Source organism: Cebidichthys violaceus, unplaced genomic scaffold (assembly GCF_023349555.1).
Source record: "Cebidichthys violaceus isolate CVI_PGR_0920_01 unplaced genomic scaffold, fCebVio1.0.p SCAF_10, whole genome shotgun sequence".
Classification (NCBI taxonomy): domain Eukaryota; kingdom Metazoa; phylum Chordata; class Actinopteri; order Perciformes; family Stichaeidae; genus Cebidichthys; species Cebidichthys violaceus.
The window spans coordinates 12,972,520-12,998,073 of record NW_027176263.1 but is presented as its reverse complement, the minus strand read 5'-3'; the positions used below and the strand labels follow the sequence as shown (position 1 = coordinate 12,998,073).

General features: G+C 44.8%; 1 protein-coding gene across 2 annotated transcripts; it reads left to right on the top strand.

Moving 5' to 3' along the window:
* The first annotated feature begins 739 nt into the window (after positions 1-739).
* marchf5 (membrane-associated ring finger (C3HC4) 5) lies at positions 740-24,609 on the top strand. 2 transcript variants are annotated; one of them, XM_068726505.1, is made up of 6 exons: positions 740-1,148; positions 11,034-11,236; positions 19,929-20,059; positions 20,218-20,401; positions 20,522-20,673; positions 22,501-24,609. In XM_068726505.1, exons 1-6 carry the CDS (start codon positions 1,105-1,107, stop codon positions 22,615-22,617), a joined length of 831 nt encoding a protein of 276 aa, XP_068582606.1. In that variant the 5' UTR covers positions 740-1,104; the 3' UTR covers positions 22,618-24,609. The 2 variants fall into 2 exon arrangements, with proteins under 2 accessions (XP_068582606.1, XP_068582602.1); XM_068726501.1 differs by having other exon boundaries at positions 20,507-20,673.
* Positions 24,610-25,554: the final 945 nt, after the last annotated feature.

Here is a 25,554-nt window from a genome sequence, read left to right as displayed (position 1 = left end):
ATAGTCAGCAGTTGCCTCAACAGCTGATTGACTGCGGCGCATGGATGATGCCGAGGGGACTGCAGGGAGTTGTAGTTTCTCACTACGCAGAGGCTGGTCAACAAATATGCAGCCTATCTTCTGTGTTCTTCACTGCTGTGGCGACAGAAACAAAACATAAAAAGCAGTATATAAGCATCAGTTTCAAAGCAGCTCGAGGCAACTCGTTAAAGCAGAAATGATAAAGATAGTGATGACAGTAACAGCGTCTCTCTCTCCCTCTCTCTCTCTCTCTCTCTCTCGCTCTCTCACACTCACACACACACACACACACACACACACACACGTGCACGCGCACAGCCGCGCACGTGCATGGCTTGTATGCTAGACAGTGAGCTTACATTCATTTCGCAGGAAAGCTTGAGTTCACCTAATAAAAGAAAAACTTTTATATTCAGCTAAAGACAAGCAGGGGAGGTGTGGAGCAAATACTTTGTATATATTGTAGCCTTATTTACACATCTTACCGCTATTAGAAGTGTTCTGTAGCCATATGTGCATCTTCATGATGGTTGTAATCTTCACGCAGTCGTGGCACTCTTTGGCACATTTGCCGGCAGTGGATTCAGAACATGAATCTGATATTTTTGGTCATAAGAGGGAGGGAAGCGTTATGAAACTACATTTCCCAAGCGAGTGGAACGGCGCCGACCTTGTTTTGATGACGCAGACACGTACAGCAGTCCTATTTGACGTTACCTTCAGAGACCGACAGCTAATGGAGTCAAGCGGACACGCCAATGCGATAATACTAGTTCACAACGAGACCGCTGCCGATGTAAAGGGGAGCTGTTTTTACCTGAAGTAGCTCATCGGTCGCAGATAGATGCTCTCTAGAAGGAGTAGTTAAATGCGTACCAGTTTTGGCTCATTTGCAGCTTACTCGCCGTATCAACACATAGGCCTGTGTAGCTAGTTAGCTTTAGTTCCTCAGCTAGCTAGCAAGTGATTTAACGCTAACCACAGCTGCAGCAAATCACCAGGCGTGTCATTTTAATGTTTTATTTGTAACACAGTCCGTCTGCTCCGCCAACAAAGACAGCTTTTCTTTGCTTTTCTACGATAATGGCGGAAGAGGCTGCAGTGGCCATGCAGCAGAATTTGGACAGGTGAGTTCAAGTTTATCGCTAACCTGCTAACGGCAGCTACGTAGCTTTACGTAAAATCACTACTAGCCTAGTTATGTGTTGATACATGACGTCCTCCGCTACCTCTGTCATATGATTAATAACGTTACCTGCATTTCACTATGACCATGTTCTCCTTAACATTATATATATATATATATATATATACATATATATTTTTATTATATATATATATATATATATATACATATATATTTTTATTATATATATATACATATATATTTTTATTATATATATATATATATATATTTTTATTATATATATATATATATATATATAATACATATATTTTTTTAATATATATATATTATATATATATATTATACATATTTTTATATATATATATATATATATATATATATATATATATATATATATTGTTTAATAACCATAACCTTGTTTTGGTTAAAATGTTGACCCCACTTTTCTCAAACATTTGGTTACCTATTGACCTCGAGGCTAGTAGAAGGCTGTGTCCAGTAAGATATGTGAAAATGTCACGTTCATAGTTAAGTCATTATGACACTGCATGTGTAAACCATCTGCTTATCTTCTGTTGCACAAGACTCTGAATGAAAGTTTACTTTAATTCCCCTGAAACGTACTGTGTAAACACACACAATAACCAAACTTAAGTAACTCCTCAGTTATTCCATAACGTGTCTGATTGTGCGTATGAACAAAGTTTGTGTCGTCACACAGGTTTGCAATGTATCTGCTCTAAACTGGGGGGGAAAAGGCAAAGTAACAATGGAAACTGCACTGTGGGGGTATTGAAGGGCAAAATCAATGTTTGAAACTTCCAACACCACAAATAAACATGAAGCATCATGGGAATACATTTTATGAAATTGTAAGCATCAGACTGCAGCAAAGCAAAGCTAACGTTGGGGAGAAATAATGTTTAATGAACAACTCTTTTTGTGTGTTTCTGACACTTAATTGAACATTTTTAGCTTTTCGTCATGCTGTTAAGCAATCTGTCATGGCTGTCCAACGCCTGTGTACACCCTCACACGTTAGTGAATTCCCTTTTAAAGCCCTTGGAAAGTGTTGCAGTGGCAAGTTTTCCAGCTGACGTAAGGAGTTCAAAGATGTCTTCTGATGTCTGACAACATCCTGGATAGACTGAAGCCTTGCTGGGCAGAATGCAGAGCTCCAGGTTGAACAGTTCAATGTTCGCATGGAGGGGAGGGATCCATCGGGACAGGTCGTGAACAGTTAACCCAGTTTAAAGACTGCATTAGGTTCAATTATACTGGTCTGAATTCATAGCGCTTATCCCAGTAAGAAGTGAGCAGTTCAGTCATTGGGTCTAACCGACCATGTCTGATTGAGTGAGCAGTTAGCGTTTTGGTAAGCTTGATGGGATCAGACATGTCAACGTCAATACTTATTGTGTGGTCGGCCAAAATAAGCAATGTCAGAGATACAGTGGGAACAGGAAGTTGTTACCTGTCAAGCTGGAGATCATTGGACATTATTGAAAAGCTCAGCCTGGGATCAGATGAAAACGACAGGGTTGCTGCCACATCGGCAAATTTCAAAACACAAAATTGGAACCTGTTATCATCCTCTATCAGAGCTCAGGACGATTTGAACTACACAAGGCATTTTTCTCTGATTTGAACTTAATTCATGCAATTCAAAAAGTCAAACAATTATATTTCATGGCTTTTTCTACTCGCAAGCTTTCACACTTTTTAGTACCATCACATACAGTCAGGGTAGGAAATTTACATATTTTTTAGGGGGCAATTTTTGCCCCCACTGACTGAAATCCAGGGGAAATTTGTCTCTGCATTTGACCCATCCCTGTATCAGGGAGCAGTGGGCTGCCCATGACAGGCGCCCGGGGAAAAATCATGAAATCAGTTATGGTTCCTTTGATCGCTCTAACGTTACTTGGAGAACTGTAACAATTCTAGAGCTAATACATGCCAACCAGCGCTGACCTTCGGGCATTTATCAGACCCAAAGCCCGTCTCGGGGTGTCCCGGCCGCTTTGGTGACTCTAGATAACCTCGAGCCGATCGCTGGCCCTCGTGGCGGCGACGTCTCATTCGAATGTCTGCCCTATCAGCTTTCGATGGTACTTTCTGTGCCTACCATGGTGACCACGGGTAACGGGGAATCGGGGTTCGATTCCGGAGAGGGAGCCTGAGAAACGGCTACCACATCCAAGGAAGGCAGCAGGCGCGCAAATGACCCACTCCCGACTCGGGGAGGTAGTGACGAAAAATAACAATACGGGACTCTTTCGAGGCCCTGTGATTGGAATGAGTACACTTTAAATCCTTTAACGAGGATCAATTGGAGGGCAAGTCTGGTGCCAGCAGCCGTGGTAATTCCAGCTCCAATAGCGCATCTTAAAGTTGTTGCAGTTAAAAAGCTCGTAGTTGGATCTCGGGATCGAGCTGACGGTCCGCCGCGAGGCGAGCTACCGTCTGTCCCAGCCCCTGCCTCTTGGCGCTCCCTCGATGCTCTTAACTGAGTGTCCCGCGGCGTCCGAAGCGTTTACTTTGAAAACATTAGAGTGTTCAAAGCAGGCCCGGTCGCCTGAATACCGCAGCTAGGAATAATGGAATAGGACTCCGGTTCTATTTTGTGGGTTTTCTCTCTGAACTGGGGCCGTGATTAAGAGGGACGGCCGGGGGCATTCGTATTAAGAAGCGCTCCATTTATTATTATTTTTTATAACGTTCGGTTCTTCACGCACACGCAACATCAGTCAAGGCGAAAATCAAAAACATTCTATGGCAACTGGACCGGGTCATATAGGCTACGATGTTTTTGACAAGTTCATTAAATTATCATTATTATTAGAGGAAATTATGGGGGCATTTTTTTTGCCCCTCACCTAGTGATATCAGGGGCAACATTATATTTCTTAGGGGCAGTTTTTCCCTTTGCCCTCGTGTATTTCCGACGCTGCATACAGTTCTGATTGTAATGCAGTTGCAAAACAAGATGAGTGAATCTGCTGGATCAAACGTGATATTAGAGTTCCGTCAGGATGGGAGTAGGTGTTGAAGTAATGAAGTAGATGTTCTCTGTGTGTGCGTTAAGGACAATATAGGTAATTTAATGCCTCTCTTCAAAATGTGGGGATGGGTAATTAAAGTCTATGTAATGAATTCAGTCAAATAATCACTGATTGGATTGGCAGGTAAAAGCTCATTGCATTCATAAGTCTGGCAAAACACAAAATTGAAGTGCAAACTTGGACTTGGATATACAAGAACCTCAATCATTTTTCATAACTGACCAGACTAATGCATACCATCCTTCATTCAGTGTAGTACTAAAACGATGGTTCATGGATATGTTTGGGTTCACTTTTTAAAGTCGGACAAAACCACGGTTGCTCTCCTCCCAAGCGTCATCATATGTGAGCAGAATTTTCCGTCTTGGTGGTGAGCAGATGCTGCAACATTAGGTCCACCAACTACAGCGGTGGGCCGTTTCTTCAGACTAGTTCCTGGCGTTGGACAGCTCGTGCAGTGGGCACTAAAAGGCCTTTGAGGCAGCACTTTCTGTCAATATTGAACTTTGGATTTTGAAACCATTTCCCGAGCACATGGTACAGTAGCAGAACGAAGGGAAGGGCACGTGAGCTGTGTGTGAAATGTTCTTCAGCCGTGTGCTGCTGGTGTGTAGCAGACGCAGTAACCCTGGCAGTGTTTGAGGAGCTGATAGCAGGAAGATGTATGTCATGTCCCCCTGCTTCTCGACGGTTGTGTACCCAGCCTCTATCACTGGCAAACATAAGGCTGCACACACGCTCTTATCTGGGCCTGCCACAAGCAGCCAGCTGCCCCTGCAATGCAGTGTTTCACAAATAGATGTGGGGGACACATTTCAATTCGGCCTGACCTTTTTATTGGCTCGCACACAACCTCCTTGTTTTACTCTTTTCTCGTCTGCTTTTGTTGTCTAAATCGCTGACCCCCTTTCTTCTCTGTAAGAATGGGTATATAAGTGTGTGTGTGTGTGTGTGTGTGTGTGTGTGTGTGTGTGTGTGTGTGTGTGTGTGCGCGCGCGCGCGCACATAAGGGCTAATAATGATTGACCCTGTAGCCATGAATGTATTCAATTTTGGTGTGGGGTGGAGGATTTGTTACTGTCTACAGCCTCTTCAATCCTGAGAAAAAGACGCTCATTTTCTTTGTTAAATACAAAACCTAAAACAATGAATGACTTATTTCAAATCGAAAATAATACCCGATCAGCAGCAGACCTTTCATGGCTCGGTAACCTACAGCTTGCAGAAATAACCTGTGGTGCGTGGCCTTAGCTTCAGAGAAAGGTCACACCAAATGACAGGTCTTTAGCTAGGTGGTTTAGCTAGCAGGCTCGAGTGATATAAACCACAAGCTATTAACTGAAGGCCACCCTGTTTGTATTATTGGCCTCCAACTCCATGTTGTATCATAGAACCTTCTTTCAATGCTTTGTAACGTTTTCTACTGTTAGCATCTACAGACGGCACAATTAACATTCCTAGAATATTTACATACATGTGAACATTACATGTGAACATTATATGTGCGAGACATGAGACTCCAGAGACGTCCTTAAAGAAGACGTTTTGGATTCATGGATTGGATTCCTCTGCTGGATGTATTCTTAACTTTGGAAGCCAGCCACTCATGGGCCGATCAAAGTGTAAACAAACGCCTTTTCCTGGACTCCTGTCCACAAGTTAATATGATACAGAGGTCACAGCACCTGGCACTGTAGGTTCGTAGAAGTACCCAACTTTGTTATGAAGTATCCTGAAGCAGCAATAGAGTTGGGAGGTTCCTGTGTCCGTTGACTCACTAAACAAACTTAACTCACTTGTCATTAACTGATGAATAACAAACGCACCTCCCTGGATAATGCGCACTGGTCAGTTTCTCTTCAGTTATTTTTATAAATGTCTCAAACAATTATGTGCGATAATACAATATACATGCCAGAACTGCAAGAAAAATAGATTTGTTGACACTGTCTACAAGGTGTTATTTCAAGGTAGTTGATTGCACAACATTGTAAGGACACCCTGTTATTTTGTACACCTCGTGGAAAATACCCAACACTATACAACTATCGCATTAAAGGTACTAATCTTAGACTCTTGATGGGTGTATATTTTTAGGGGTGTCCCCCGACTACACAGTTTAATCTGATTGTTCAAGTCTTGTAAATCGTCCAATGTGTAGTGCTCATTGATCACCTTCTGTTTACGCTCTCTATAGACAAGTATTACAAACAACAAAACTATTGGCCGAGACACATGTGACTATTTCAGAATAATGGCCGCGTAATTGTCGTGTAGAGTGTGTTTCTGCGTGGACAGTGCGGCGCTATCCAGAGTGCTGAAATGGAGCGGAGCTCTACAGACGGGCACTGTACGACTCTATCGCACCTGAAACCGCCCAAATAGACACAGGTTTTTAGCCTGCTTGCTTATCGTTGATGTAAATAGAATTGTCGGCCCTTATTCCAATCTCCCCCCCCCAAACAGGATGGGTCGTTGTTGTTGTTGTTGTTGTTGTTGTTGAGCTGACACGGACAAGACTAGTTGGTGACTAGAATCAGCCAGACATGGAGAAGTCCCCCTAGACCATAACCTTCCTTTTTTGATATCTTTCTGGGACAGAATCCAGTGCCCCTGTGCTCCGCCTTTTGTGCCGAGGAACCTCCAGTTTTCCCACAGTCACGTGACGGCCGCTGAGTGAAAGGAGCCTTTGTGGGGCTAAGCTTACGCGCTTCTCAAAGACCGGGAGCCTGACTCGTGAGACGATGAGAAAGTGTCCGTGCCGTCTACGCTCGTCTCTGCACACAGTGTCAATAACGCTGTCGTCCTGCGTTCCTCCACAGCCCGCCATCGGAGCGTTTCTGTGACTCCATGATACGGCTCTGCTCTTTCTTAGATTGTCAAAAGGACGTCCTCAGCTGAGGTGGAATAAAAAAAGGATGATACCCACCGCTGTTTGCCTGCCCTTGAAGTTTCAAAGCAGTCGGTTAGGATTAAGTGAATTAAAGCTTCATTGTGGAAACTGCAAAGCCCCACTCGAGTTTGCCTGTTTAACGTGTAAATAAGTGGTGGAGACGGCAGGTCACCTTGCCTCAGCACAGTTTAGGCTGCTCGCCACCATCGCGTCTCATGTTCTTAAAGGACATTTTTATGGACTCCTTCCAGACCTTGTTGAGCAGTAACGGGGTGCCAGGTGTGCGGAACCATCGGTCAACATTACGTGTCCGTCGGTTCAAGCTTCGTTTTTTTTTTTTCTTTTGTCGTGTAAGTATGTTGCGAGTGTGTTTCGTGAACACATTGCATAATATGTAGGAGCACCATTTTGTACATGTGCAGCTTGGGCTTATCTGCCCGACTGTTCTGTTCAGCGGGGCTGAGGCAACAGCGAGCCGGAGATTAAGGTTTCTCACAGAGGATAGCGTTTCGGTGCTGTTGTATTAGGTCCTGTCACGCTGCAGGGCCGGGTTACAGGAACAGGAGCCATTGAATCTAAGGGAGCGCTCGGTTTTGTTCTCCTGTGGAGACATCTGTCTGCTGCTGCGCTCCACTTTGCATCGTCATGTTTTATAGCTGCATCAGTTTCAATTTCTGTGCTGTTTTTCTTGTTTGTTTGTTTTATGTCCACCCCCGTGTATGAAAAAAAACTCACAATTCATATTTTTCTTTTTATCCAGCTCTGCGGTGCAAAAGAAAGTGTGAGTTTGCATTACATGTAGTGTCGGACTCATATACCTGTCAGAAGCGGTGGGCAGTTCCATGGACGGTAGGCGGACGTGTGAATGGAGGGTTAATGTTTCCGTCAGACTCGTCCTGGTCCTTCAGCCGGCCGTGTCACCTGAGCGCCTCGACCCCAAGGCTCCCTCTCCTGCGTCGTCATGTTTTATTCAGCACCAGGAGAGCGTTGGAAAAATCATCCACTGCAGGCAGGCAGCAACCCGAGCAAATGATCCAAGTTGGCCGTCCACGGTCTCTCACAGAGGAGCCCCCCTCTACTCCCCTGTGGTCCCGGTAACGGAGCACACCTAGACCTCAGTACGACGATGACGGAGGCCCACAGATTTGGCATCCATTATTCAACTGTGGGGGGGCAGGAGTGTAAAAATATACACGGTGTACTGTGGGGATTCACTGAGCTAACAACGGAACAACAGTGCTGCTGGAGGTGGCCAAGAAAAAGTTGCTTTGAAGTGACTACAAAGTCCACCAACCTCTCTCTCCACAAAGCATTTTGCTTAGTTTTTTCATGAGAAGCAGTTCGGGGCCATGTTTGCCTTTTATTAGCACAATGATGTCTCTGCCACAGTGAGACACAAATGAACTGCCGACAAGACCTGGAGCAGTAAGCTTATTCCATTCCACAGTAAGATATTTCTGATGTGGTAAGACACATAATACTTCCTAATGAGTGAAAAGGCGACGGGTTTCCTCCATTCCAGGCATACCTGTGACCGACAGGAAGCGGAACAGTAAACTTTAGATAAATCTTATCAGGCACGGGCAGCTGGTTGTGTAAACCCTGTCAGAGAAGAGATACTGGTCCGTCTGGTACTCCTCAAGCTGCACCGGGCCCACTTTCAAACCGACCTGGCAGTGTTCAGTGGAATGGATGGACGTGGAGCGGAGTTATTGCAGTAGAGTCAGTGACAGAAATGTCCTCATGTGAATGATAATCAAAATATACATAATCACACTGAGAGCAAAAAAAGAACATGTGTCTCTATTAGAGATTGAATTAATGCCAGGGTTTATGGGAGGTGTGTGTGTGTGTGTGTGTGTGTGTGTGTGTGTGTGTGTGTGTGTGTGTGTGTGTGTGTGTGTGTGTGTGTGTGTGTGTGTGTGTGTGTGTGTGTGTGTGTGTGTGTGTGTGCGCGTGTGCGCAGACTAATGATTGTTTCATCCATCCAGTGAAATGCCAACTGTTCAAGGTTCAGTGTAATTATGAAAATGAGAACCTAAATGTCACTCGCGTATAGTCGGGCTGTAAATGGGTCAGCCCCTGAACCTGAGTGCATCGCCTAGCAACAAGCTAGTCCCAGGCATAATTGAATGTGAATGCGACTTAAAGGAAAATCTTGACATTTTGGAGTCGAGTTGGTTCTTTTTCTCCATTTCCACAATTATCACACTGTTTCCTACTTTTTTTTATTGGATCCAATGGAGCCCTTTAGTCATAGTTTAGGAGCTTGGCTCTAGTAGTCATGGTCTGGTGTTGCTGATTTTTCTTAAATCAATTATTCAGGTCTAACCTATGACTATTTCCAAGTATGTAGCAGCTAAAATAAGACATGTCACTGGTTTAGATTGTTGAACTTAGCCTCATGCAGCGACACACAGGGGTAGTGAAGCTTCCAGCCAGTCGCATGCTCCTGATTAATTATGGAGAAGCAATATAGTGTCACAGTCGGAGAAGTGCTGTGGTGAGGTCGGGGAACTTGGACGTCAGGTTACCTCCCCAGATGTTGGGCTGACATGGAGCTAGTGGGTGTATTGTTCTCAGAAGGAGTCCAGTTAATTGGGACACGGTGCAGCAGACGGGCCAAACATACTAATGGCTCCTTTCCTGTGAGGGAGGAGGCAGAAGTTTGAGGAGGTGGACTCTTCCTGCCTCATTTAAGTGGACCAACAGGTCACTCAGAAGGACCTTCGCTGTGTGGGAGAAGAGAGGAAGGAGGATATGTTTGGATGCTTGTGGGCAGGAGGAGGAGGGGAGGGGGGGGGGGTGTTAAAATACGGTTTGGCTTGAGTCCAGAACAAGGCATTGGTTTGGGTGTCGCACACGAGAGGGACTGTGTGTCCTTAGTTTGTCTGCAACCGAGCCCCGATGTGCTTCCACTGCACATCCTAGCTGTGCTTGATCAGAATATCACAACGAGACGACTGGGATTTGGGTTTGAGTTGCAGTTGTAGTGTGATTGAATGTAGCTCAAACTACAGGCAAAGCAAGTGGCCATATTCAGTGAAAAGGAAGAGTAACTACACAAGTACGGTATATGTTGGCCTCATTTTGAATATATTGGTTCAAAAAGATTTAGATTTTGATAATAAACGGTATGTTGTTGTGATCTAAAAGATAAGATCCCCTAGACATGCTTTGCCTTTGTTTGTTTTAGTGAAAATGTCACTGTTCCTGCTGTGCTTGATAAGCAGTCAGCATCACATAGTTCTAGTTTGCCTATAGGGTTTATGTATTGCTTTCTGTCGTCGTTCCCTAAATGGTCAAAAATGGCCGACACTTTCCCCCAAATGCGCCTGATCTAAGCCAAACCTTTGAGTCATGTTTGAAGTGAACATGAAAGAGTCTCTCTCTCTCTCTCTCTCTCTCTCTCTCTCTCTCTCTCTCTCTCTCTCTCTCTCTCTCTCTCTCTCTCTCTCTCTCTCTCTCTCTCTCTCTCTCTCTCTCTCTCTCTCTCTCTCTCTCTCTCTCTCTTCCTCCAGTCTAACACACAAACACATGTTCATACCTGCCTCAATGTGAAAAGAAACAAAAACATGACCTACTTCCAAACAAAAACAACGCATAGCTGACAGACCCATGCAGCTGATTTCAAAAGTCTATAGTCTGATCAGACCACATGCATTTAAAATGACCGACAGGATGTTTGATTTAATTCATCGCAATGTTAGAAATGCTAATGGTTAGCACCCACTCCACCCTCCCAAAATAGAAATGTGGTTGCTTCTGGGGAGCTCAGGTTTCTTTTGGGGGAGTTGTGATTTAATGTAACTACAAAAAAAAATGTCAGCTTCATTTAGAAATCTGTTATCAGGGTGCCTGTGTTTCATTGTCTTCATCCCACCCGTGGGTGTTTCTGTGTTTTCAGGAGCTGCTGGGTGTGCTTTGCCACAGACGAGGATGACCGCACGGCAGAGTGGGTGCGCCCGTGTCGCTGCCGCGGCTCCACCAAGTGGGTTCACCAGGCCTGCCTGCAGCGCTGGGTGGACGAGAAGCAACGGGGCAACAGCACGGCACGCGTGGCCTGCCCACAATGCAATGCAGAATACCTCATCGTCTTTCCCAAACTGGGTGGGTTGCATCTCACGGCGATAAAACTTGGACGAGGCAGATAAGCTTGGAGGCTTGAGAATAATGTGGCACTAGCTGAGCTTTGTGTGGTTTCTTCTTTTTTTTTTGCGCCAAGAAAAGAAAAAAGCGACGTTAACGAACCTGAAGCCCGCTTCCTCAACTCTGTTTGAAGCTAGAGGCCCGACCCTGCATAAGCTGCTACTAGCATAACGACGCTCAGATCTCAGGCTGAACTGTCGGCGGTTGAGTTGAATTGTGGGTAATGTAGGTGCGTTTTGACAAGGAAGAAGAATGCATGATAGAGAACAGACTGTCTCTGGTTCTGCTGCATTCATTTTAGTTTTTTTAAACTGTCCTCTGCGACTGTTATAAGAGTGCAATGAATCTCACTCTTTTTAGTATGTGAGTTTAAACTACAAACACGGTGAAAAAGAATGCTCTATAGCACTAAAATAGATTGAGAAACTGCCAGAAAAGTTTCCAACTTCTGGATTTCATTTGTTGTATTGTCAAAATGCCACAACGTCTCTCTTTTTGTACCAGTTGTCAACATCGAAGCGGCACCAGAGCGCACATTTCCACGTAGCTCCTCTTTGAGGACGCTCTTAATAGCTGCCGCCTGCAACTGTACCCAAAAGCTCTGAGAGCGATTCAGTTCGTCTCGCCTGAGTGCGTGTTTATTTACTCCGAAACCAGCAATGGTTCTGTGGTGATCTGGTTAAATATTTCCTTTTGAGCCTGACGAGGAACAGAAGGGCGCTCGTTTGTTACACAGCGCAGCTCCTGGCTGATGGACCAGCAGCAGTTTAGAGAAGTGGCCGCCTCAATTATCCTGACGAGTCAGAGCGACGAGGGCTTCAAGCGCTCCCGAACACCAGCCATGACTCATTCAGTGAAAACACGCCATGTTTATTTGGCCAGAACCTCCTCGCTTTTCAGTTTCTTGTCACGCTTGTTTGTTGTCAGAAATATCCTCGTTACAGCAAAAAGAATACCAGAGTTTTATCCTTTTGCTGACTTTTTTTTTTTTTTTTTGCAGCCAAATGCCAAAACCTGGACACATTTAAAGTTAATTGTCCACAGTTGTCACCGAGTTACCCATCAGCCACTGCCAGTTCAACCTCAAGGAGAGAGAAGTTGCAATTTGGGACGGTAGCTGGCCCCAAGACAATGCTAGTCTGCAGGAGGCCTGGCTCGGCTGGTAAACGGGTTCTTGTATATTAATAGCGACCGATGCTGTGCTGTCAGTCACTTTGCTTCCATAATCAGAACTTCCGGCTCGGCTTCTTTAAAGCGCTTCCTGCTCCGAGGTAGATAACCCCGATGGATTTCTGCAGCTCTCTCTCTGAGAGTCGATTATTGGCACATGGCTGTCTGCTGGCTAGTTTGGGAATATGTCTGCCAGGCCTATTCCTCTCTGTATTTAAGGGTGTGTTAATTGGTTCACAGGTCCCAGTCGGACTGCTAATTAGTGCTGCATCAACCCTTGCATGCAGAAAAAAACCCCATAACAACCAGTAGAGCATTCCAACAGGCCCGCTCTGAAAGAAAGAATGGTGCCATATCGGTGCATGCTCCACCCTTCACACACTTGGCGTCTCCATCTGTTTGAGGATGCGACGCATGTCTGAAAGAGACATTGCTTAACTATTATGGGTAGTGTAAGTGGGCCAAAGACTGGGACCCACGGATGGGTTGCAGGAGATGCTATTTGGGTCACCAAATAGATTTGCAGAATTTCTTCCATTGTGTTTTATATCTGCAGTACATTGAGCCTGAATGTTCTAATAATTGTAGCCTACTTATAGCAATAGCTTATAGCTCATATTTAAGTATTTAACACGTGTATCAAACGTATATCTCTTTGAAACGGCTGGTTTACATATACCACAATATAAGGTGATTTGGAAATGTTAATGTTAATTATGTTCACACTTCTCACTGGTGGAAAGAGCCTTTGGGTGCCCAGTGTTTGTGTTGCAGATAAAGAATAACTTTTACTTATAAATTCATCAATGTAAAGCAGAAAGGGTAAGCACACGTATATCGATTCTCTGAGTCAAGGGAAGCCATGCCTGACTGGTTGCCAAGCAACACGGTAAAAGGAAGTCTTCTCTTTAGGCCGAATTAGAACAAATCCACAACGGTCAGGATTCAATGATAATTATGAACCTCCTCCTGCTGTTTGTGGGCTTTTATTAATCCTAACAGATTAGTGCTGAAATCAAAGATAACCTTCTAGAGGACTCGACAATGTATCTTCTATTTTAGTTTTAGGAGTTATTTTCTAGGTTAATATTCAAACTCGAGCTATCCATTCTATTTCGGTCCAGGAGAACTCATCGGAGTCGTTCACAAACATGTTTGTGCTTCTAATGTTAGTCTCACTCACACGCTCGGGCTTTAAAAGACATGAGTCGAGTCTCTGTTTCACGCGGTAGCTTCTGAAGTCATGATTTAGACACATTGCATCAGTGTTTTCTCCCAGCATGCCTCATCATTATGTCCTTATTCTTACCCAGCTCTTTTTTTAACAACAGTGAGGAGTTGTGGTCCAGGAGGTAAAATGTGGAACCTCAAGCTCATCACTCCTAAGTTTATGTTCCTTCTGTCATGTGGTTTGGTCAACGGCAATATAGCATCGTGATGGATGGGCCAGTGGTTTATTTTGAAAGGGTAACTTCCTCTTTCCTGTTGCTGATCTGCTGACTGATTGCGCCCTCAGAGAATGATAGAGCAGTCTTTAGCCACCATCACGGCTCATTTATTTACCAGAGGCCTGTGTTAGCTTTTTGTCAACATGTAACTTTTCTTGGTTCCTCTTCAGTTTGAGCCTCGGTCAAACAGAAACCACGTACGCGTATAGAGGTTATGTTAGAAGAGGCGTTCCACGCATGTGCAGTACAATGCTACGCTACCACAACAAATGGAAGGCACACAGATGTCAGCACAGAGCCTTCGTGCCACACAATTTTAATTCCTTGATTTGAACAGACCTATTCCACTAAATACTGGCTCTTTCTAATTTCAACATCATTTATCATAATTTTTACTCTATTGTTGATTTTCCGACTACCCAACATTATACACTTTGGTCCCCCCCCCCCCCCCCCCTTCCCCTCTTTAGACTTTAGTTTGGGCGTTCTTGATTTAATTCTCACAACTTCTCTCCTCAGTTTGCACACGGCCCTGCTGATGCTCTTCTCTGGGGATTGGCAGGGCGGTTACCTTTATGATGAACTGGCTCACACCTTCAATCAACACAGACAATGGGATTCATCATTATTAGACACGGGCGAGAAAACCTCTGCGGTTTAAGAACCTGTAGTGGATCTGACGCACAGACTTTTCTTATGACCGGTCTCATGAAGAACAAGCAAGGGAAGGTAAATGAGGCCCATTGACTACTAGGGCTGTACCAAGTCTCTTTGGTTTTATACATTCAAAGCTTCTATTGAGGTTTTCCAATGAAGCTTTGAATGTCTGTTGTCATATTTGACGTCATAACCCTAAATACATGGAATATCCTCCAACTAAATCCTCAATTTGAATAAAGGGATTCATCGGATTAAATAAGTTAGCCATGTACATGTAGGTGAGGCGTGTGTTTGAGAAACAGGAGAAGGCGTACTATTGCACGCAATGTCAACCTGCGCATCGCTACTACACAGCCACATCTGGAATATAATTCTACAAATAATTTAACACTATTAATGTCAGTGTGGTTTGATATTCATCTGCAGAAATACCACGTTTAAACGGAAGGAATAGACGCGCAAACAAATACAGCTGCACGGCATTCCAATGTTGAACTCAAATGTTAACTCTTTTAACTATTCGGTAAAGCCCTAATTACTGCAGTGCTTGGTTGACGGGTAACCGGTCTGTGTGGATAGGAAATAACATATTTTGTTAGTACAGCATGAGGAACAAAATAACTGAAGAAAGACAAATAGACTCTCTATTCTTTCCCGTTTTAATTCCAATGCCCTCATTAGCACCAACATGCTTTGTGATTTACTCTCAGACTAAAAACTCCAGGCTTGTTGAGTCCGTCGTCTAACCCAGCAGTGCCAACATAGTTTGAATAGTTTGGTCGTCGACGAACCCGTTTTGCCAGTCAACATCATGGCAACTATTTGCAACCTGCACCAGGTTAATTCATCTACTCTGCCATTTACTGTAACCGTCTTGATTTATTCCATTTTTATTAAGTGCGAAAGCCAAAACCATCGAAGTCAAGTGATTTCCAGCCACTATGTTCTGAACAATGCTGAATGTTTCAGGACAGGAAGTTGAGCAATGGTTGGTTATAAGCGCAGAGCCTGTTGCGTTTGCCTGGGAGGGTCTTCATCCCCAGGGAAAGGTGTCTTTCCCCCTAAAAACATTAGCAAGTGTGAGACGGCGACGGAGCCGTGCAGAGATGCTGGATGCGTCTTGGGCGAGAGTGAAACTGGGTCACGGTGGGAGGAGCTGACGGAGCAGCTCATCAAAGGGCTGACAGAGCGGAGGAGGAGAGGAGCCGCTCTGCCGATGAGTCTGTGAAATCACGGCAGTCCTCCGGTGTTTCCCCGTGACTTTAAACGTCCCGTCGTTATTACTCAGGTCTGTGACGGTGACGTTTCTAGATTGTAAGGAACAGGACGTGCCTCAGACCTGATCCTTTCCCACGGGGGAGAACCACATGCAAAAGTTGCTTGCCGATTTACATGTCAGCCTTGGGTCAAACCGCTTATGCAACGTATTGAGTTTGTTACTTAGATTGCCAAATTTTACCACCAGGTAAAACCAGATGGGTTTTACCTGGTGACTGCTTTAGTTTTCAGGTGATTTTTCCATCACTTTGCTGTAAATGTTTGACGTACGTCTTCAGTAGTTACACAGGCAGATGGGCATTTAAAAGGCCTTCAATATGTCCTGCTTCATGCTTGATGTATTATGGGAATATTACTAATGAACGCAGAAAAGTAAATCTCTCCAATCTCTGAGCTGGGATTGTATTTTTGCCGTCGGAGGAGTTCCAGCCTCTAGCTGCAGGACGCTCTGGGCATCGGTGCGCTTCACCGTGAGCAGGAGGAGCACGGCGCTGTCTGTTTTGCTGCATCACTGCTGCAGTGTTCCTGTCCCGTTCTTTATTATAGGGATATAGACGATGCTACCTGCTATTTATCATGTGCTTGTTGTGCAGGACAGCCAATTGTTCCACGTGTGTTGTGTTTTTGTTTCAAACTTTCAAGCTCAGGTATATATTTTTTCCTTTTTTAAATATATAATTTTAGTGGCACAAACGGTGGTATTTGCAGCGGCTTTAATCAGCCCTGGTGTTTCACAGCTCGGCGACAACACGGGAGTGACTGCTTTCTATTTGGGCGGTGGACAGGTGGAGACGGGGATCGCTGTTTGGAAGCTGCCACGGTAGTTATTTTCTCAGGGGTTACAGCTGAGGCCAGCTCATTTCTAGCGGCTTAAAGGGCATTACCCATGTTGGGCTCTGAGGGAGGGATCCCGGCCCGCCACCGGATCAGATGTGGGCTTGATCCGGAGCCACAGATCACCTTTTCTATTAACCCGGGTTTTGATTATTTATTTTATTACCGGCTCGTGGCACAGGAGATAGAGAAGATAGCAGCACTGCGGCCCACAAAGAGTAGGGTAGCTACGTATATATGCTGTTCTGGCCCTGTTCCCACCGGCACCTGCTGCATAGCCAAAGCCAGCATATCATGCCAATTTGGCCGGCAATAGAACTCCGAGGACGACGTGTCCTTGCTTCTCCTTTTTTTTTTTTTTTTTTTTTTTTTTTCCGGAGAGAGAGAGAGAGGGAGAGAGAGGGGGGGAGAGGGAGAGACAAGCCAGCTGGAACAGTGTGCCAGCATGACTGCCCACTACTGAGGAATTGCACTTTTTTGTCTCTCCCCTTCACTTCCTGCCCTCCCTTCCTTCTTTTTTAATTATCTTAATTATGGAATCTGCTGCCAGGGGCTGAAATGAATTGCTCAGCTCTCCATCCTGCCAGCAGCCATTAAGGGGCGACCCAGTTCCCTCCGGCGGGCGGTGGCGTAATGCTCAGGCAGGGAGGAAGCGGAAGAGAAATCCAACGCTGTCATCAAAATATGCCATTTTAATGCAATATCAATCCGGTCGCCGAAAAACAGGTGCATTAAAAACGAGCTCTGGAAAGCATCAAAAGGCCGGCGGTGAACGAGAGAGAGAGAGAGAGAGAGAGAGAGAGAGAGAGAGAGAGAGAGAGAGAGAGAGAGAGAGAGAGAGAGAGAGAGAGAGAGAGAGAGAGAGAGAGAGAGAGAGAGAGAGAGAGAGAGAGAGAGAGAGAGAGAGCTTCTGCGTTTGGATCTGCTTTAGAAATAAAAGGGCGATATTTCCGTTGCGCGCTAAGTAGCTTTAAAAGCGCCAAATGCTTCTCGCTTGCTTCGGGTTCCTTCCTGGACGAGTGGCCTGAAGCACTGCTGTCTAAAGAGCAGGACCTTTTAGCTGAAAACGCTGCACTGAACTGTGCTCTGAAGCTTGTATAGAGCGAATGTACTCGGCTGCACAGGTAGCAGTGGCTGAATTGTGAAAACGACTCGTGTCGAGCACTTCTGGGTAACAGCCTCACGGTGGCCTGGCTGTACAAACAGCTTAATAAAGCCCGTCTTATGAAAAACCCATAACCCCCGAAATATCCCCAGAGACTTATTTTAGAAAGCTGCTGCCCTTCTTACAGTCTGCGTGGAGGCTCATGTGAACGGAGCAGCTCCAGTTTGATTTCCTCTGCAGGTGTTTGCATTAAACCCGTCCACGTCTGCGTTGATGCCTCTGAGATGCCTCGGCTGCTCTGCCAGCAGCCGGTAACCGACTGCAGCACAGCCGTCCTTTAACGTTAAGTGATGGAAGCCCGTAGCGCCACAAGGTCGATCTTCTTTTTTTTTTATTTACTTGCCGTGCACCATCCATGTAGCTTAAATGAAACAGGATGGTTTAGCTATCAATCTGCCGCTGACACGTCCAGAGGGGAAAGTGTTTTTGAACCAAGTCCTGCTTTCACAAGGACCGATGACTCAGCGCTGTTTTTATGGCCTCTTCACGGCTTTATTTCTCAACCCGACGAGACGTGTCGAGATCACTATTTTAGAAATGTGAGCATGAATGTCAGCCTTCTCGAGAGACTAGTGTGTTTGTCAGACAGCCCGCTGAAATGACAAGTCAGTGGAGGCTAACTTTAGCACCTCTCTCCTGCTCTTCACTAGATTTGAGGAAGTTCACACTCCAGCAACCCCAAACCTGTGACGGTGTTATGTTTGCCAAACATATTAGTCAGCCGGGTCGTAGATTTTTCCTTATCATTAATATAGTATATTATTAGGATTAACCAGATGCACATTTTTACTCTGTTTATAAGAACCGTAAGCTGGAACTACATGGCTAACTCTAGCTGATAACATCTGCCTGTGACAGCTGATGAAACCACCGTCGTGGGGAGGAAACCAGAAGCCTGCTTTTACTCATCGCTCTCTGAAGTCGAGGACTCGCTGAGTCAGAAACGACTCTGAATCTAAAGTGGTGAATCTGCCACCGTTGTCACTGTTAAACTGCACATTTGCCTCGCGAGAGTGTGCTACCGCTGAATGCTTAGTAAACAGTCAATTACAGAAATCTCACGTGACATATCCCTAACTGTTTCTGTAGATGTAGCGCAGCATTAGCGTTGATTAGCCTGTACAGGAGGGACGACGGGTTCGAGCAGATGGGTTCTCGTGGTCTTTGAATCCGGCCCGCTCTGTGCTGTGGCTCCTGTCCTGCAGTTAGCTCACTGCGGCACACACCGAGGCTGTGAGCTGTGTGGCTCTCCTCCCTCTGACTCCTGGGCTAGTTATTAATAGGATGTGGATGGGTCTGTCTGAGCGGGGAAATCAGGTTGCCTTCCTGTAAATATTGCATGGCTTCCCTCGAGTCAGAGGAGAATGCAGCAGAGAATTTTTATTTCAAGTTTTATTCCAAGGTCCTGCTCCTGATGTCAGACTAGCTCCTCTGAAAGCCCGTTTGGACTTCGGATGCATCCTTTCCTTCCTGTTACGTGTCGGCCTGTTTGTTTTGAATCTAGGTGGAACCTGGCTGAGAGGCTCCTCCCTGTCAGTCAATACCTCTGAAGCCGGTCGGGTTTGGTGCACACCTTGCAATACAAAGTTTCTATTCTTTCACATGACTGCATTGTTGTAATTTTTCTATTTGTTGAGTCTTGCCACATGGTGGTTTATTTAGCTGAGCTTCCTTGTGTCCTCGGTTCTGTTACCGTTTACTGGAACGTTGAGCTTCCGGGTCGCAGCGCGTCACTTGACCTGTCAGCTTAACACACACACAAGCAATGTACAGCCTCCTCTATGTAGACGAAGCAGACGTATAAAGTGTTGACTTTGGATGCTTTTCTTGTTCTAATGGTTGTTTTACCGGCAGGAGTCCCGTGACCCGTGCTGTAATACTCTGACGCTGTTCACCGAGTACAAAATGTGTCGGAATGTTTGCCAGTGACGGGATGTTCATGTGTGGATTTACCAAAATCGTTCTGCTCTGATTCAGCGGGATTAAATCCAAAAAGTGAATTAAAGCAGTCCATCAGATATTGTCAGAATATTGCTAAAACAGACGTGTTTTTGACCTTGTGAAAATGTCTCACTCTGAGCCGGTTTTCCTCCATCAGGTCCCGTGGTCTACGTGCTGGACCTGGCCGACCGGCTCATCTCTAAGGCCGGCCCCTTTGCTGCTGCCGGCATCATGGTGGGCTCCATCTACTGGACCGCGGTCACCTACGGAGCCGTCACCGTCATGCAGGTGTGACCAATGAGAGCTTTTGGGTTTATGTTCGGTCTGCCCAGTCCCACATGCTCCTCTGTTTGCTCCCTTCTTTGATTCTTGTTTGTAAGTGTAAGTCGACCAGTTTGACTCCTCTGCTGTGGTTTTCCATTCTGACTGGCCCCTCCCCTCTCCAGGTGGTGGGCCACAAGGAGGGCCTGGACGTCATGGAGCGGGCCGACCCTCTGTTCCTGCTCATCGGCCTGCCCACCATCCCCGTCATGCTGATCCTCGGCAAGATGATCCGCTGGGAGGACTACGTGCTGCGTCTGTGGAGGAAGTACTGCAACAAGCTGCAGATCCTCAACAGCATCTTCCCAGGTCAGGACACCTGAATACACACTCGCGCCAGATCTCAGGCTACAAAACACACTTTTGTGCTCGTTTCATCTGGCTCCCTGCTGCTCTCCCCGTGCGTCTCTGCAGGGATTGGCTGCCCAGTTCCTCGCATCCCGGCGGAGGCCAGCCCCCTGGCGGACCACGTGTCGGCGACGCGGATCCTGTGCGGCGCTCTGGTCTTCCCCACCATCGCCACCATCGTGGGGAAGCTCATGTTCAGCAGCGTCAACTCCAACCTGCAGAGGACCATCCTGGTGGGTACAGCCCAATACAGGAAATACATAGTAGTCACTTGATGAAATCAAGCCATAGCAGCTGCTGTTTATTTATAGATGATTATGACTCATGAATATAAATCATTCTGGAGGTGTTCAGGTGAGTTAAATGGTACTTTCTACATGCTCCCCTTCTTTTGTCTCCTCTGATTTAAAGTACACACGGCAACCATGCTAGTTAATATATGATTCCAGTTTAACCAGTGTTAACTGTGCAGAAGAGAAGAGAAGCCCACCTCCTCACTCGCCTAGTGGAGAGGACAGAGCGGTCAGCAGAGGAGTCATGTGATCCCACTGAACACTGTGTCCTCTGCTGAGCTCTGAGAGACAGACGGAACGCTTCACCTTTACAGGAAGGAGGAAGAAGAAGTCATCCAAACCAGTTTAAACAGTTCACACTAATGGAGGAACATTTCTTACTTTGTTCAAAAGGAAAACGTGAGAATCATCATCTAAATGGTTTTTACCCGACAACAGCAACTATTACAGGTCAAATCAGAGTTATTAAAAACATATTTTTTAAAGTTCTATTGCTTTAACAGTATTTCATAATTTGCGATCGTGCTTTCTCTCGAGGATTTTAGTTGTTGCTTTTACCGGTATTGATAATGGAAGAAAACAGAAAGTAACACATATTTACAATGATTCAATTGTAAATATTAGTCATTTTAATAAAAGAAATAACCTAACCACTATTAAAGTGCACATATTGGAGTAAGACTCAATCGTAGCACAAACCCAGCGTGGTTGTTGAGGAGTCTCTGCTGACTCACCGTGACTCAGACTGTAGAAGCTTCCTGGTCACGGTCTGTGGAAACACACGTTCTGTTTCATATGGATTCATCAAAACAGATGACATGTTCATTCAGTTTTTGGAGAGATTAAACAGACAATACTGCTAATAGATTGTATTGTTTTAGAGCTTTAACCCTCATCCTACCGACAGACCTCAGCGCTCTACTTTCTGTCATAACTCACACAGGCTTTATTTCATCATTCCTATTTTTTTTTTATTTGTAAGTCAATTTCTTCCCAACGATATTTATCCTCGTGTCTGTTCCTGCTTTAGTGCTTTTCAAATAATATCAAATACCAATATACCTAATTCTGCAGTTTTAATGGAAGGAACTATTCATTCAGTCGGTCCTAATTTAAAGTATCACCCACCATCAAGTCAAATTCTAAGTCACTGTGAAGGAGACAGATTTCCTCATGTACTCTGTCTATTTTTGTTTGAGACAATATACACAGTAACTAACTTCTCTGAATTATTAATGATGATCTTGTTTTTTCTTTTCTTCAGATGACATTAATTACATAACTAGTAATGTTTGAGAAGAAGTAAATTGTCATTTTTCTTGTCGGTTAGACAGGGAAGAGGGTTGAAAGGTGCTTTACATGGTAATAAAGACAGAAACAATAAAAGTATAAAAGAACGACAATGGGGGGGAAGAAGAAGGCGGGCTCATGGTTCACAGATTAAAAGGATTTAAATCTGTGATTTTCAAATGTTTCTAAAAATGGGGTTGAGGGAGAATGTGTGAGGTGTTAGGGGAGAGACTTTCAGAGGAAGGGGGCAGCATTAGAGAACACCCCCCCCCCCCCCCATACTGTAACTATAAGTGTTGGTTAAAGAGAGCGTCCTCATGCAGCCCGTCTGCTCTCAGATTATTCAGAGTTCCTGTTCATGGCAGCTCCCCCCCCCCCCCCCCCCCCCCCCCATCAGCTCTGAGATTTGAAGGGATTTTCCACATATACTCTGAAGCTGCCTTTAAGCCCTCTTTCAACACCTTGTTTTCCCTACAGGGAGGTATTGCCTTTGTGGCCATCAAGGGGGCGTTCAAGGTGTACTTCAAGCAGCAGCAGTACCTGAGGCAAGCCCACCGCAAGATCCTCGACTTCCCCGAGCAGGAGGAGGCTTGAGGAGGCCTGAGGAGGACCGAGGAGGACCGAGGAGGCCTGAGGAGGCCTGAGGAGGCCTGACTGCTGGTGAAACAGACTTTGGATCGGTGTCACCCTTTTTTACCACCCGCTCCTCCCCATGCCTCACCCTTTTTCTGGAGTGACTCGCTGCACCGTCGCAGACATTCGGGCAAAACACCCCGCCCCCCCACCCACCCTCCCGCCGCCGCTGCCACACGTTGTTTTTAAGCTCCCAACGCTTTCGCAAGATGAAGACGGATAAGACTTGTGGACACAGACCGGAGCATGTTTTGCAGTTAAACACACACACACACACACACACACACACACACGTCAACACAGAACAACGGCTGTGCGTCTGGTGGGTGGGTTTAACAGCCACATATCTCACACTTATTGTAAACTTACTGTATTTTAAACCAAACTAAATATGCGGGGCAAGTGTAATTAGAAAGTTTTATAATAATAACAAATGATTGTTTTATAATGTTATTTTGCAGGTTTGAAAGAGCCCCCTTTGCCAATGTTAGGGGTTTGAATTGTTCAGTGTGTAGAATGTATTAATGATGAAACAATAAAGTGTGTTCTGAATCATGAAGCGGTACATCAACCACAACCAGGAAGCGTTTAGGTAACAAATGTTGAGGATCCATCTTAGCTCCACTAACGAGTAACGCCTACACACTGACCACACGGGAACATCTAGACCCTGCAGAGTCTCAAAGGTGTTTCATTGTTTAGTTTTTGTTCACATGCCTTGGCAGTGTTTACAGTGGTTGTCGTAGCTTTATCTCCGCTTCATCAAAGCGCTGCAGGATCGGTGGAGCCCGCCGCTGTGATTGGACCGTCTCTTCCAGACGGGCGGATGGATAACGAGGAGGCTTCTGGTCCTCTGAGCTTTGCGTTTGTTTTTTTTGTTTTGTCCACAGTGACGGGATGTCGGACTGGAAAGCATCTCAGAAGCTCCGGGTGACTGTTGACGCAGCACTTTTCACTGGGAGACGTGAAACTTTGCAGAAAGTCGACGAACATTTCCGTGTGGACTTTTATTTAAGCTACTATTCCACTTTATTCTTTTTTTCTTTTCTTTTTTTTCTCCCCCATAATGGGACGATGGGACTGTAGTGTTGCCTGAGTGTGAGCTGTGGTTCTGAGGTAATCGCCATGCAGACTGAAGACAGTCTTGGTACGCTGGTTATTGAAGTCACCAGTTGACATTTTAAAATGAAAAGGTTCACGTCAACCAAATGACAAAAGCCATATTTTCCCACTTACTACTAGCGATATTCAGCTGTGCAGATAGTTTGGGATTTGTTTGCCCAGGTTTTTTCATTTTTTATTCCTGCCTACACCTTAATTGCCTTCACGAAAAAAGTGTTCTAACATTTCTTCAGTAGAAAATAAAAACGTCTGTGGGACATCCCCAATAAAACGGCACATTTTAAAATGTTCTAACATTTGAATTATGTCCCTACAAAATAAGAGTGTATTGGGGGTAGCAATGGAAATCCTAAAACCTGGAAAAATACAACACTATCTTCATGAGAGGTATGTGTGAAAATACTGCTTTTTAAAATGTCAGTGAACACAGCACCACATGATGGTGTGTGTTTGTGTTGAATCATTGGGAGTGTGATGGGATGAACGTCGCGTAGAGAACTCGGCCCCGACTTCCTGTTTTCTGCATCTCAAAGGAGCCGGGAGACATCGGTGTGAGACGTGCTGCGACTTTAAATATTTAACCTGCGCATATGAACTGTGCCTCCTCCAACCTGCAGACCACGGCCTCCCCAGCAGATTCTCTGTCAGTCTACACTCTGCCAAAAGAGACGTTGAGTTTTAGTTCTGTGAATAAATGTATTTTTCCAATGTTGAGGTGCATGTGTTGAGCTTGTGCGGGGGGGGGAAGAGTGTTGCATTCAAACACACACACACACACAGTTTAATTAGAAACACACAGGAGACAATAAAAAGAATAAAGTCAAAATGCCAGCACTCTCGTATCAGCGGTCAATCAGTCTCTAGGGTCGTGAAAGACATTCAGAAATTAAAATATGCTTCTGACTTCCTGACTGTAAACCAATCAGCAGGTACTTCACTAGATAAACAGTGCATGGCTCTATATGTCGTGTTGCTAATTCCTTCTGAACTCTGCATGAAAACGCTTGGTCGCCATCCACAGGTGCTGTCATAGTGCCTTTTTTTTTGTTACTTTCAAGTCATTGAAATGATTTTCAGATGGAGACATAGCAAAATGCTGTTAAACCTTGAAGAAGCTTTTGATGCAGCACAATCATGAGTTTTCAAACGGCTCCTCAAAGGGTCCCAACATTTTACCAGTTCACAAGCAACAATTCAAAAACCTGCGAGGATTAAAACCAGCATTATTTAGTAGATCTTCAGAAATGCAACGACTTGAATAAAATGTTTCGTGTGACCGAGTGTCTTTCAGGTTTTCAGGAGACTTAACATGGCAAACAGCAGTCCAACAAATAAAAAGAGACCTTCATGGAGCGGACATCTTCAACATCTTTAAGTCTTTGACAATGAAATGTACAATGCTGCTTTCATTTTGACATTGTTAGAAAATTGTATTTTCATTTTGTGTGAAATATTACAATATTACGCTCACATCAAAATTAAAATGAGAATGCAGTCTGTCCAGTCTTCAGTTAGGGCGTCGCTTCGTCTTCCAACATATATTATCAGCCTTTGTCTGTCACCAAAATAATTATTTTTCTATAATAATAATTATTGAAAAATATTGATCTTATTTATACTGCCCTCTGATGTTATATATCTTTATTAACTGAATGAAATTATGGATGAGTTTAATCAAATGCCCTATATGTGTATGTGTTGTGTTCATGGACTGTATAAAAGTTTGTATTATATTGTCAATGTTTACCTTAAATAAAGTTGAGGAGAAAAACAAAA

Excerpts from the sequence above, each read along its gene's own strand:
- marchf5 (XM_068726501.1), top strand. The coding sequence starts at position 1,105 with ATGGCGGAAGAGGCTGCAGTGGCCATGCAGCAGAATTTGGACAG. Across the intron at positions 1,149-11,033 it reads ATGCAGCAGAATTTGGACAG|GAGCTGCTGGGTGTGCTTTG; the intron begins GTGAGTTCAAGT and ends CTGTGTTTTCAG. Across the intron at positions 20,402-20,506 it reads CCTCAACAGCATCTTCCCAG|GGATTGGCTGCCCAGTTCCT; the intron begins GTCAGGACACCT and ends GCGTCTCTGCAG.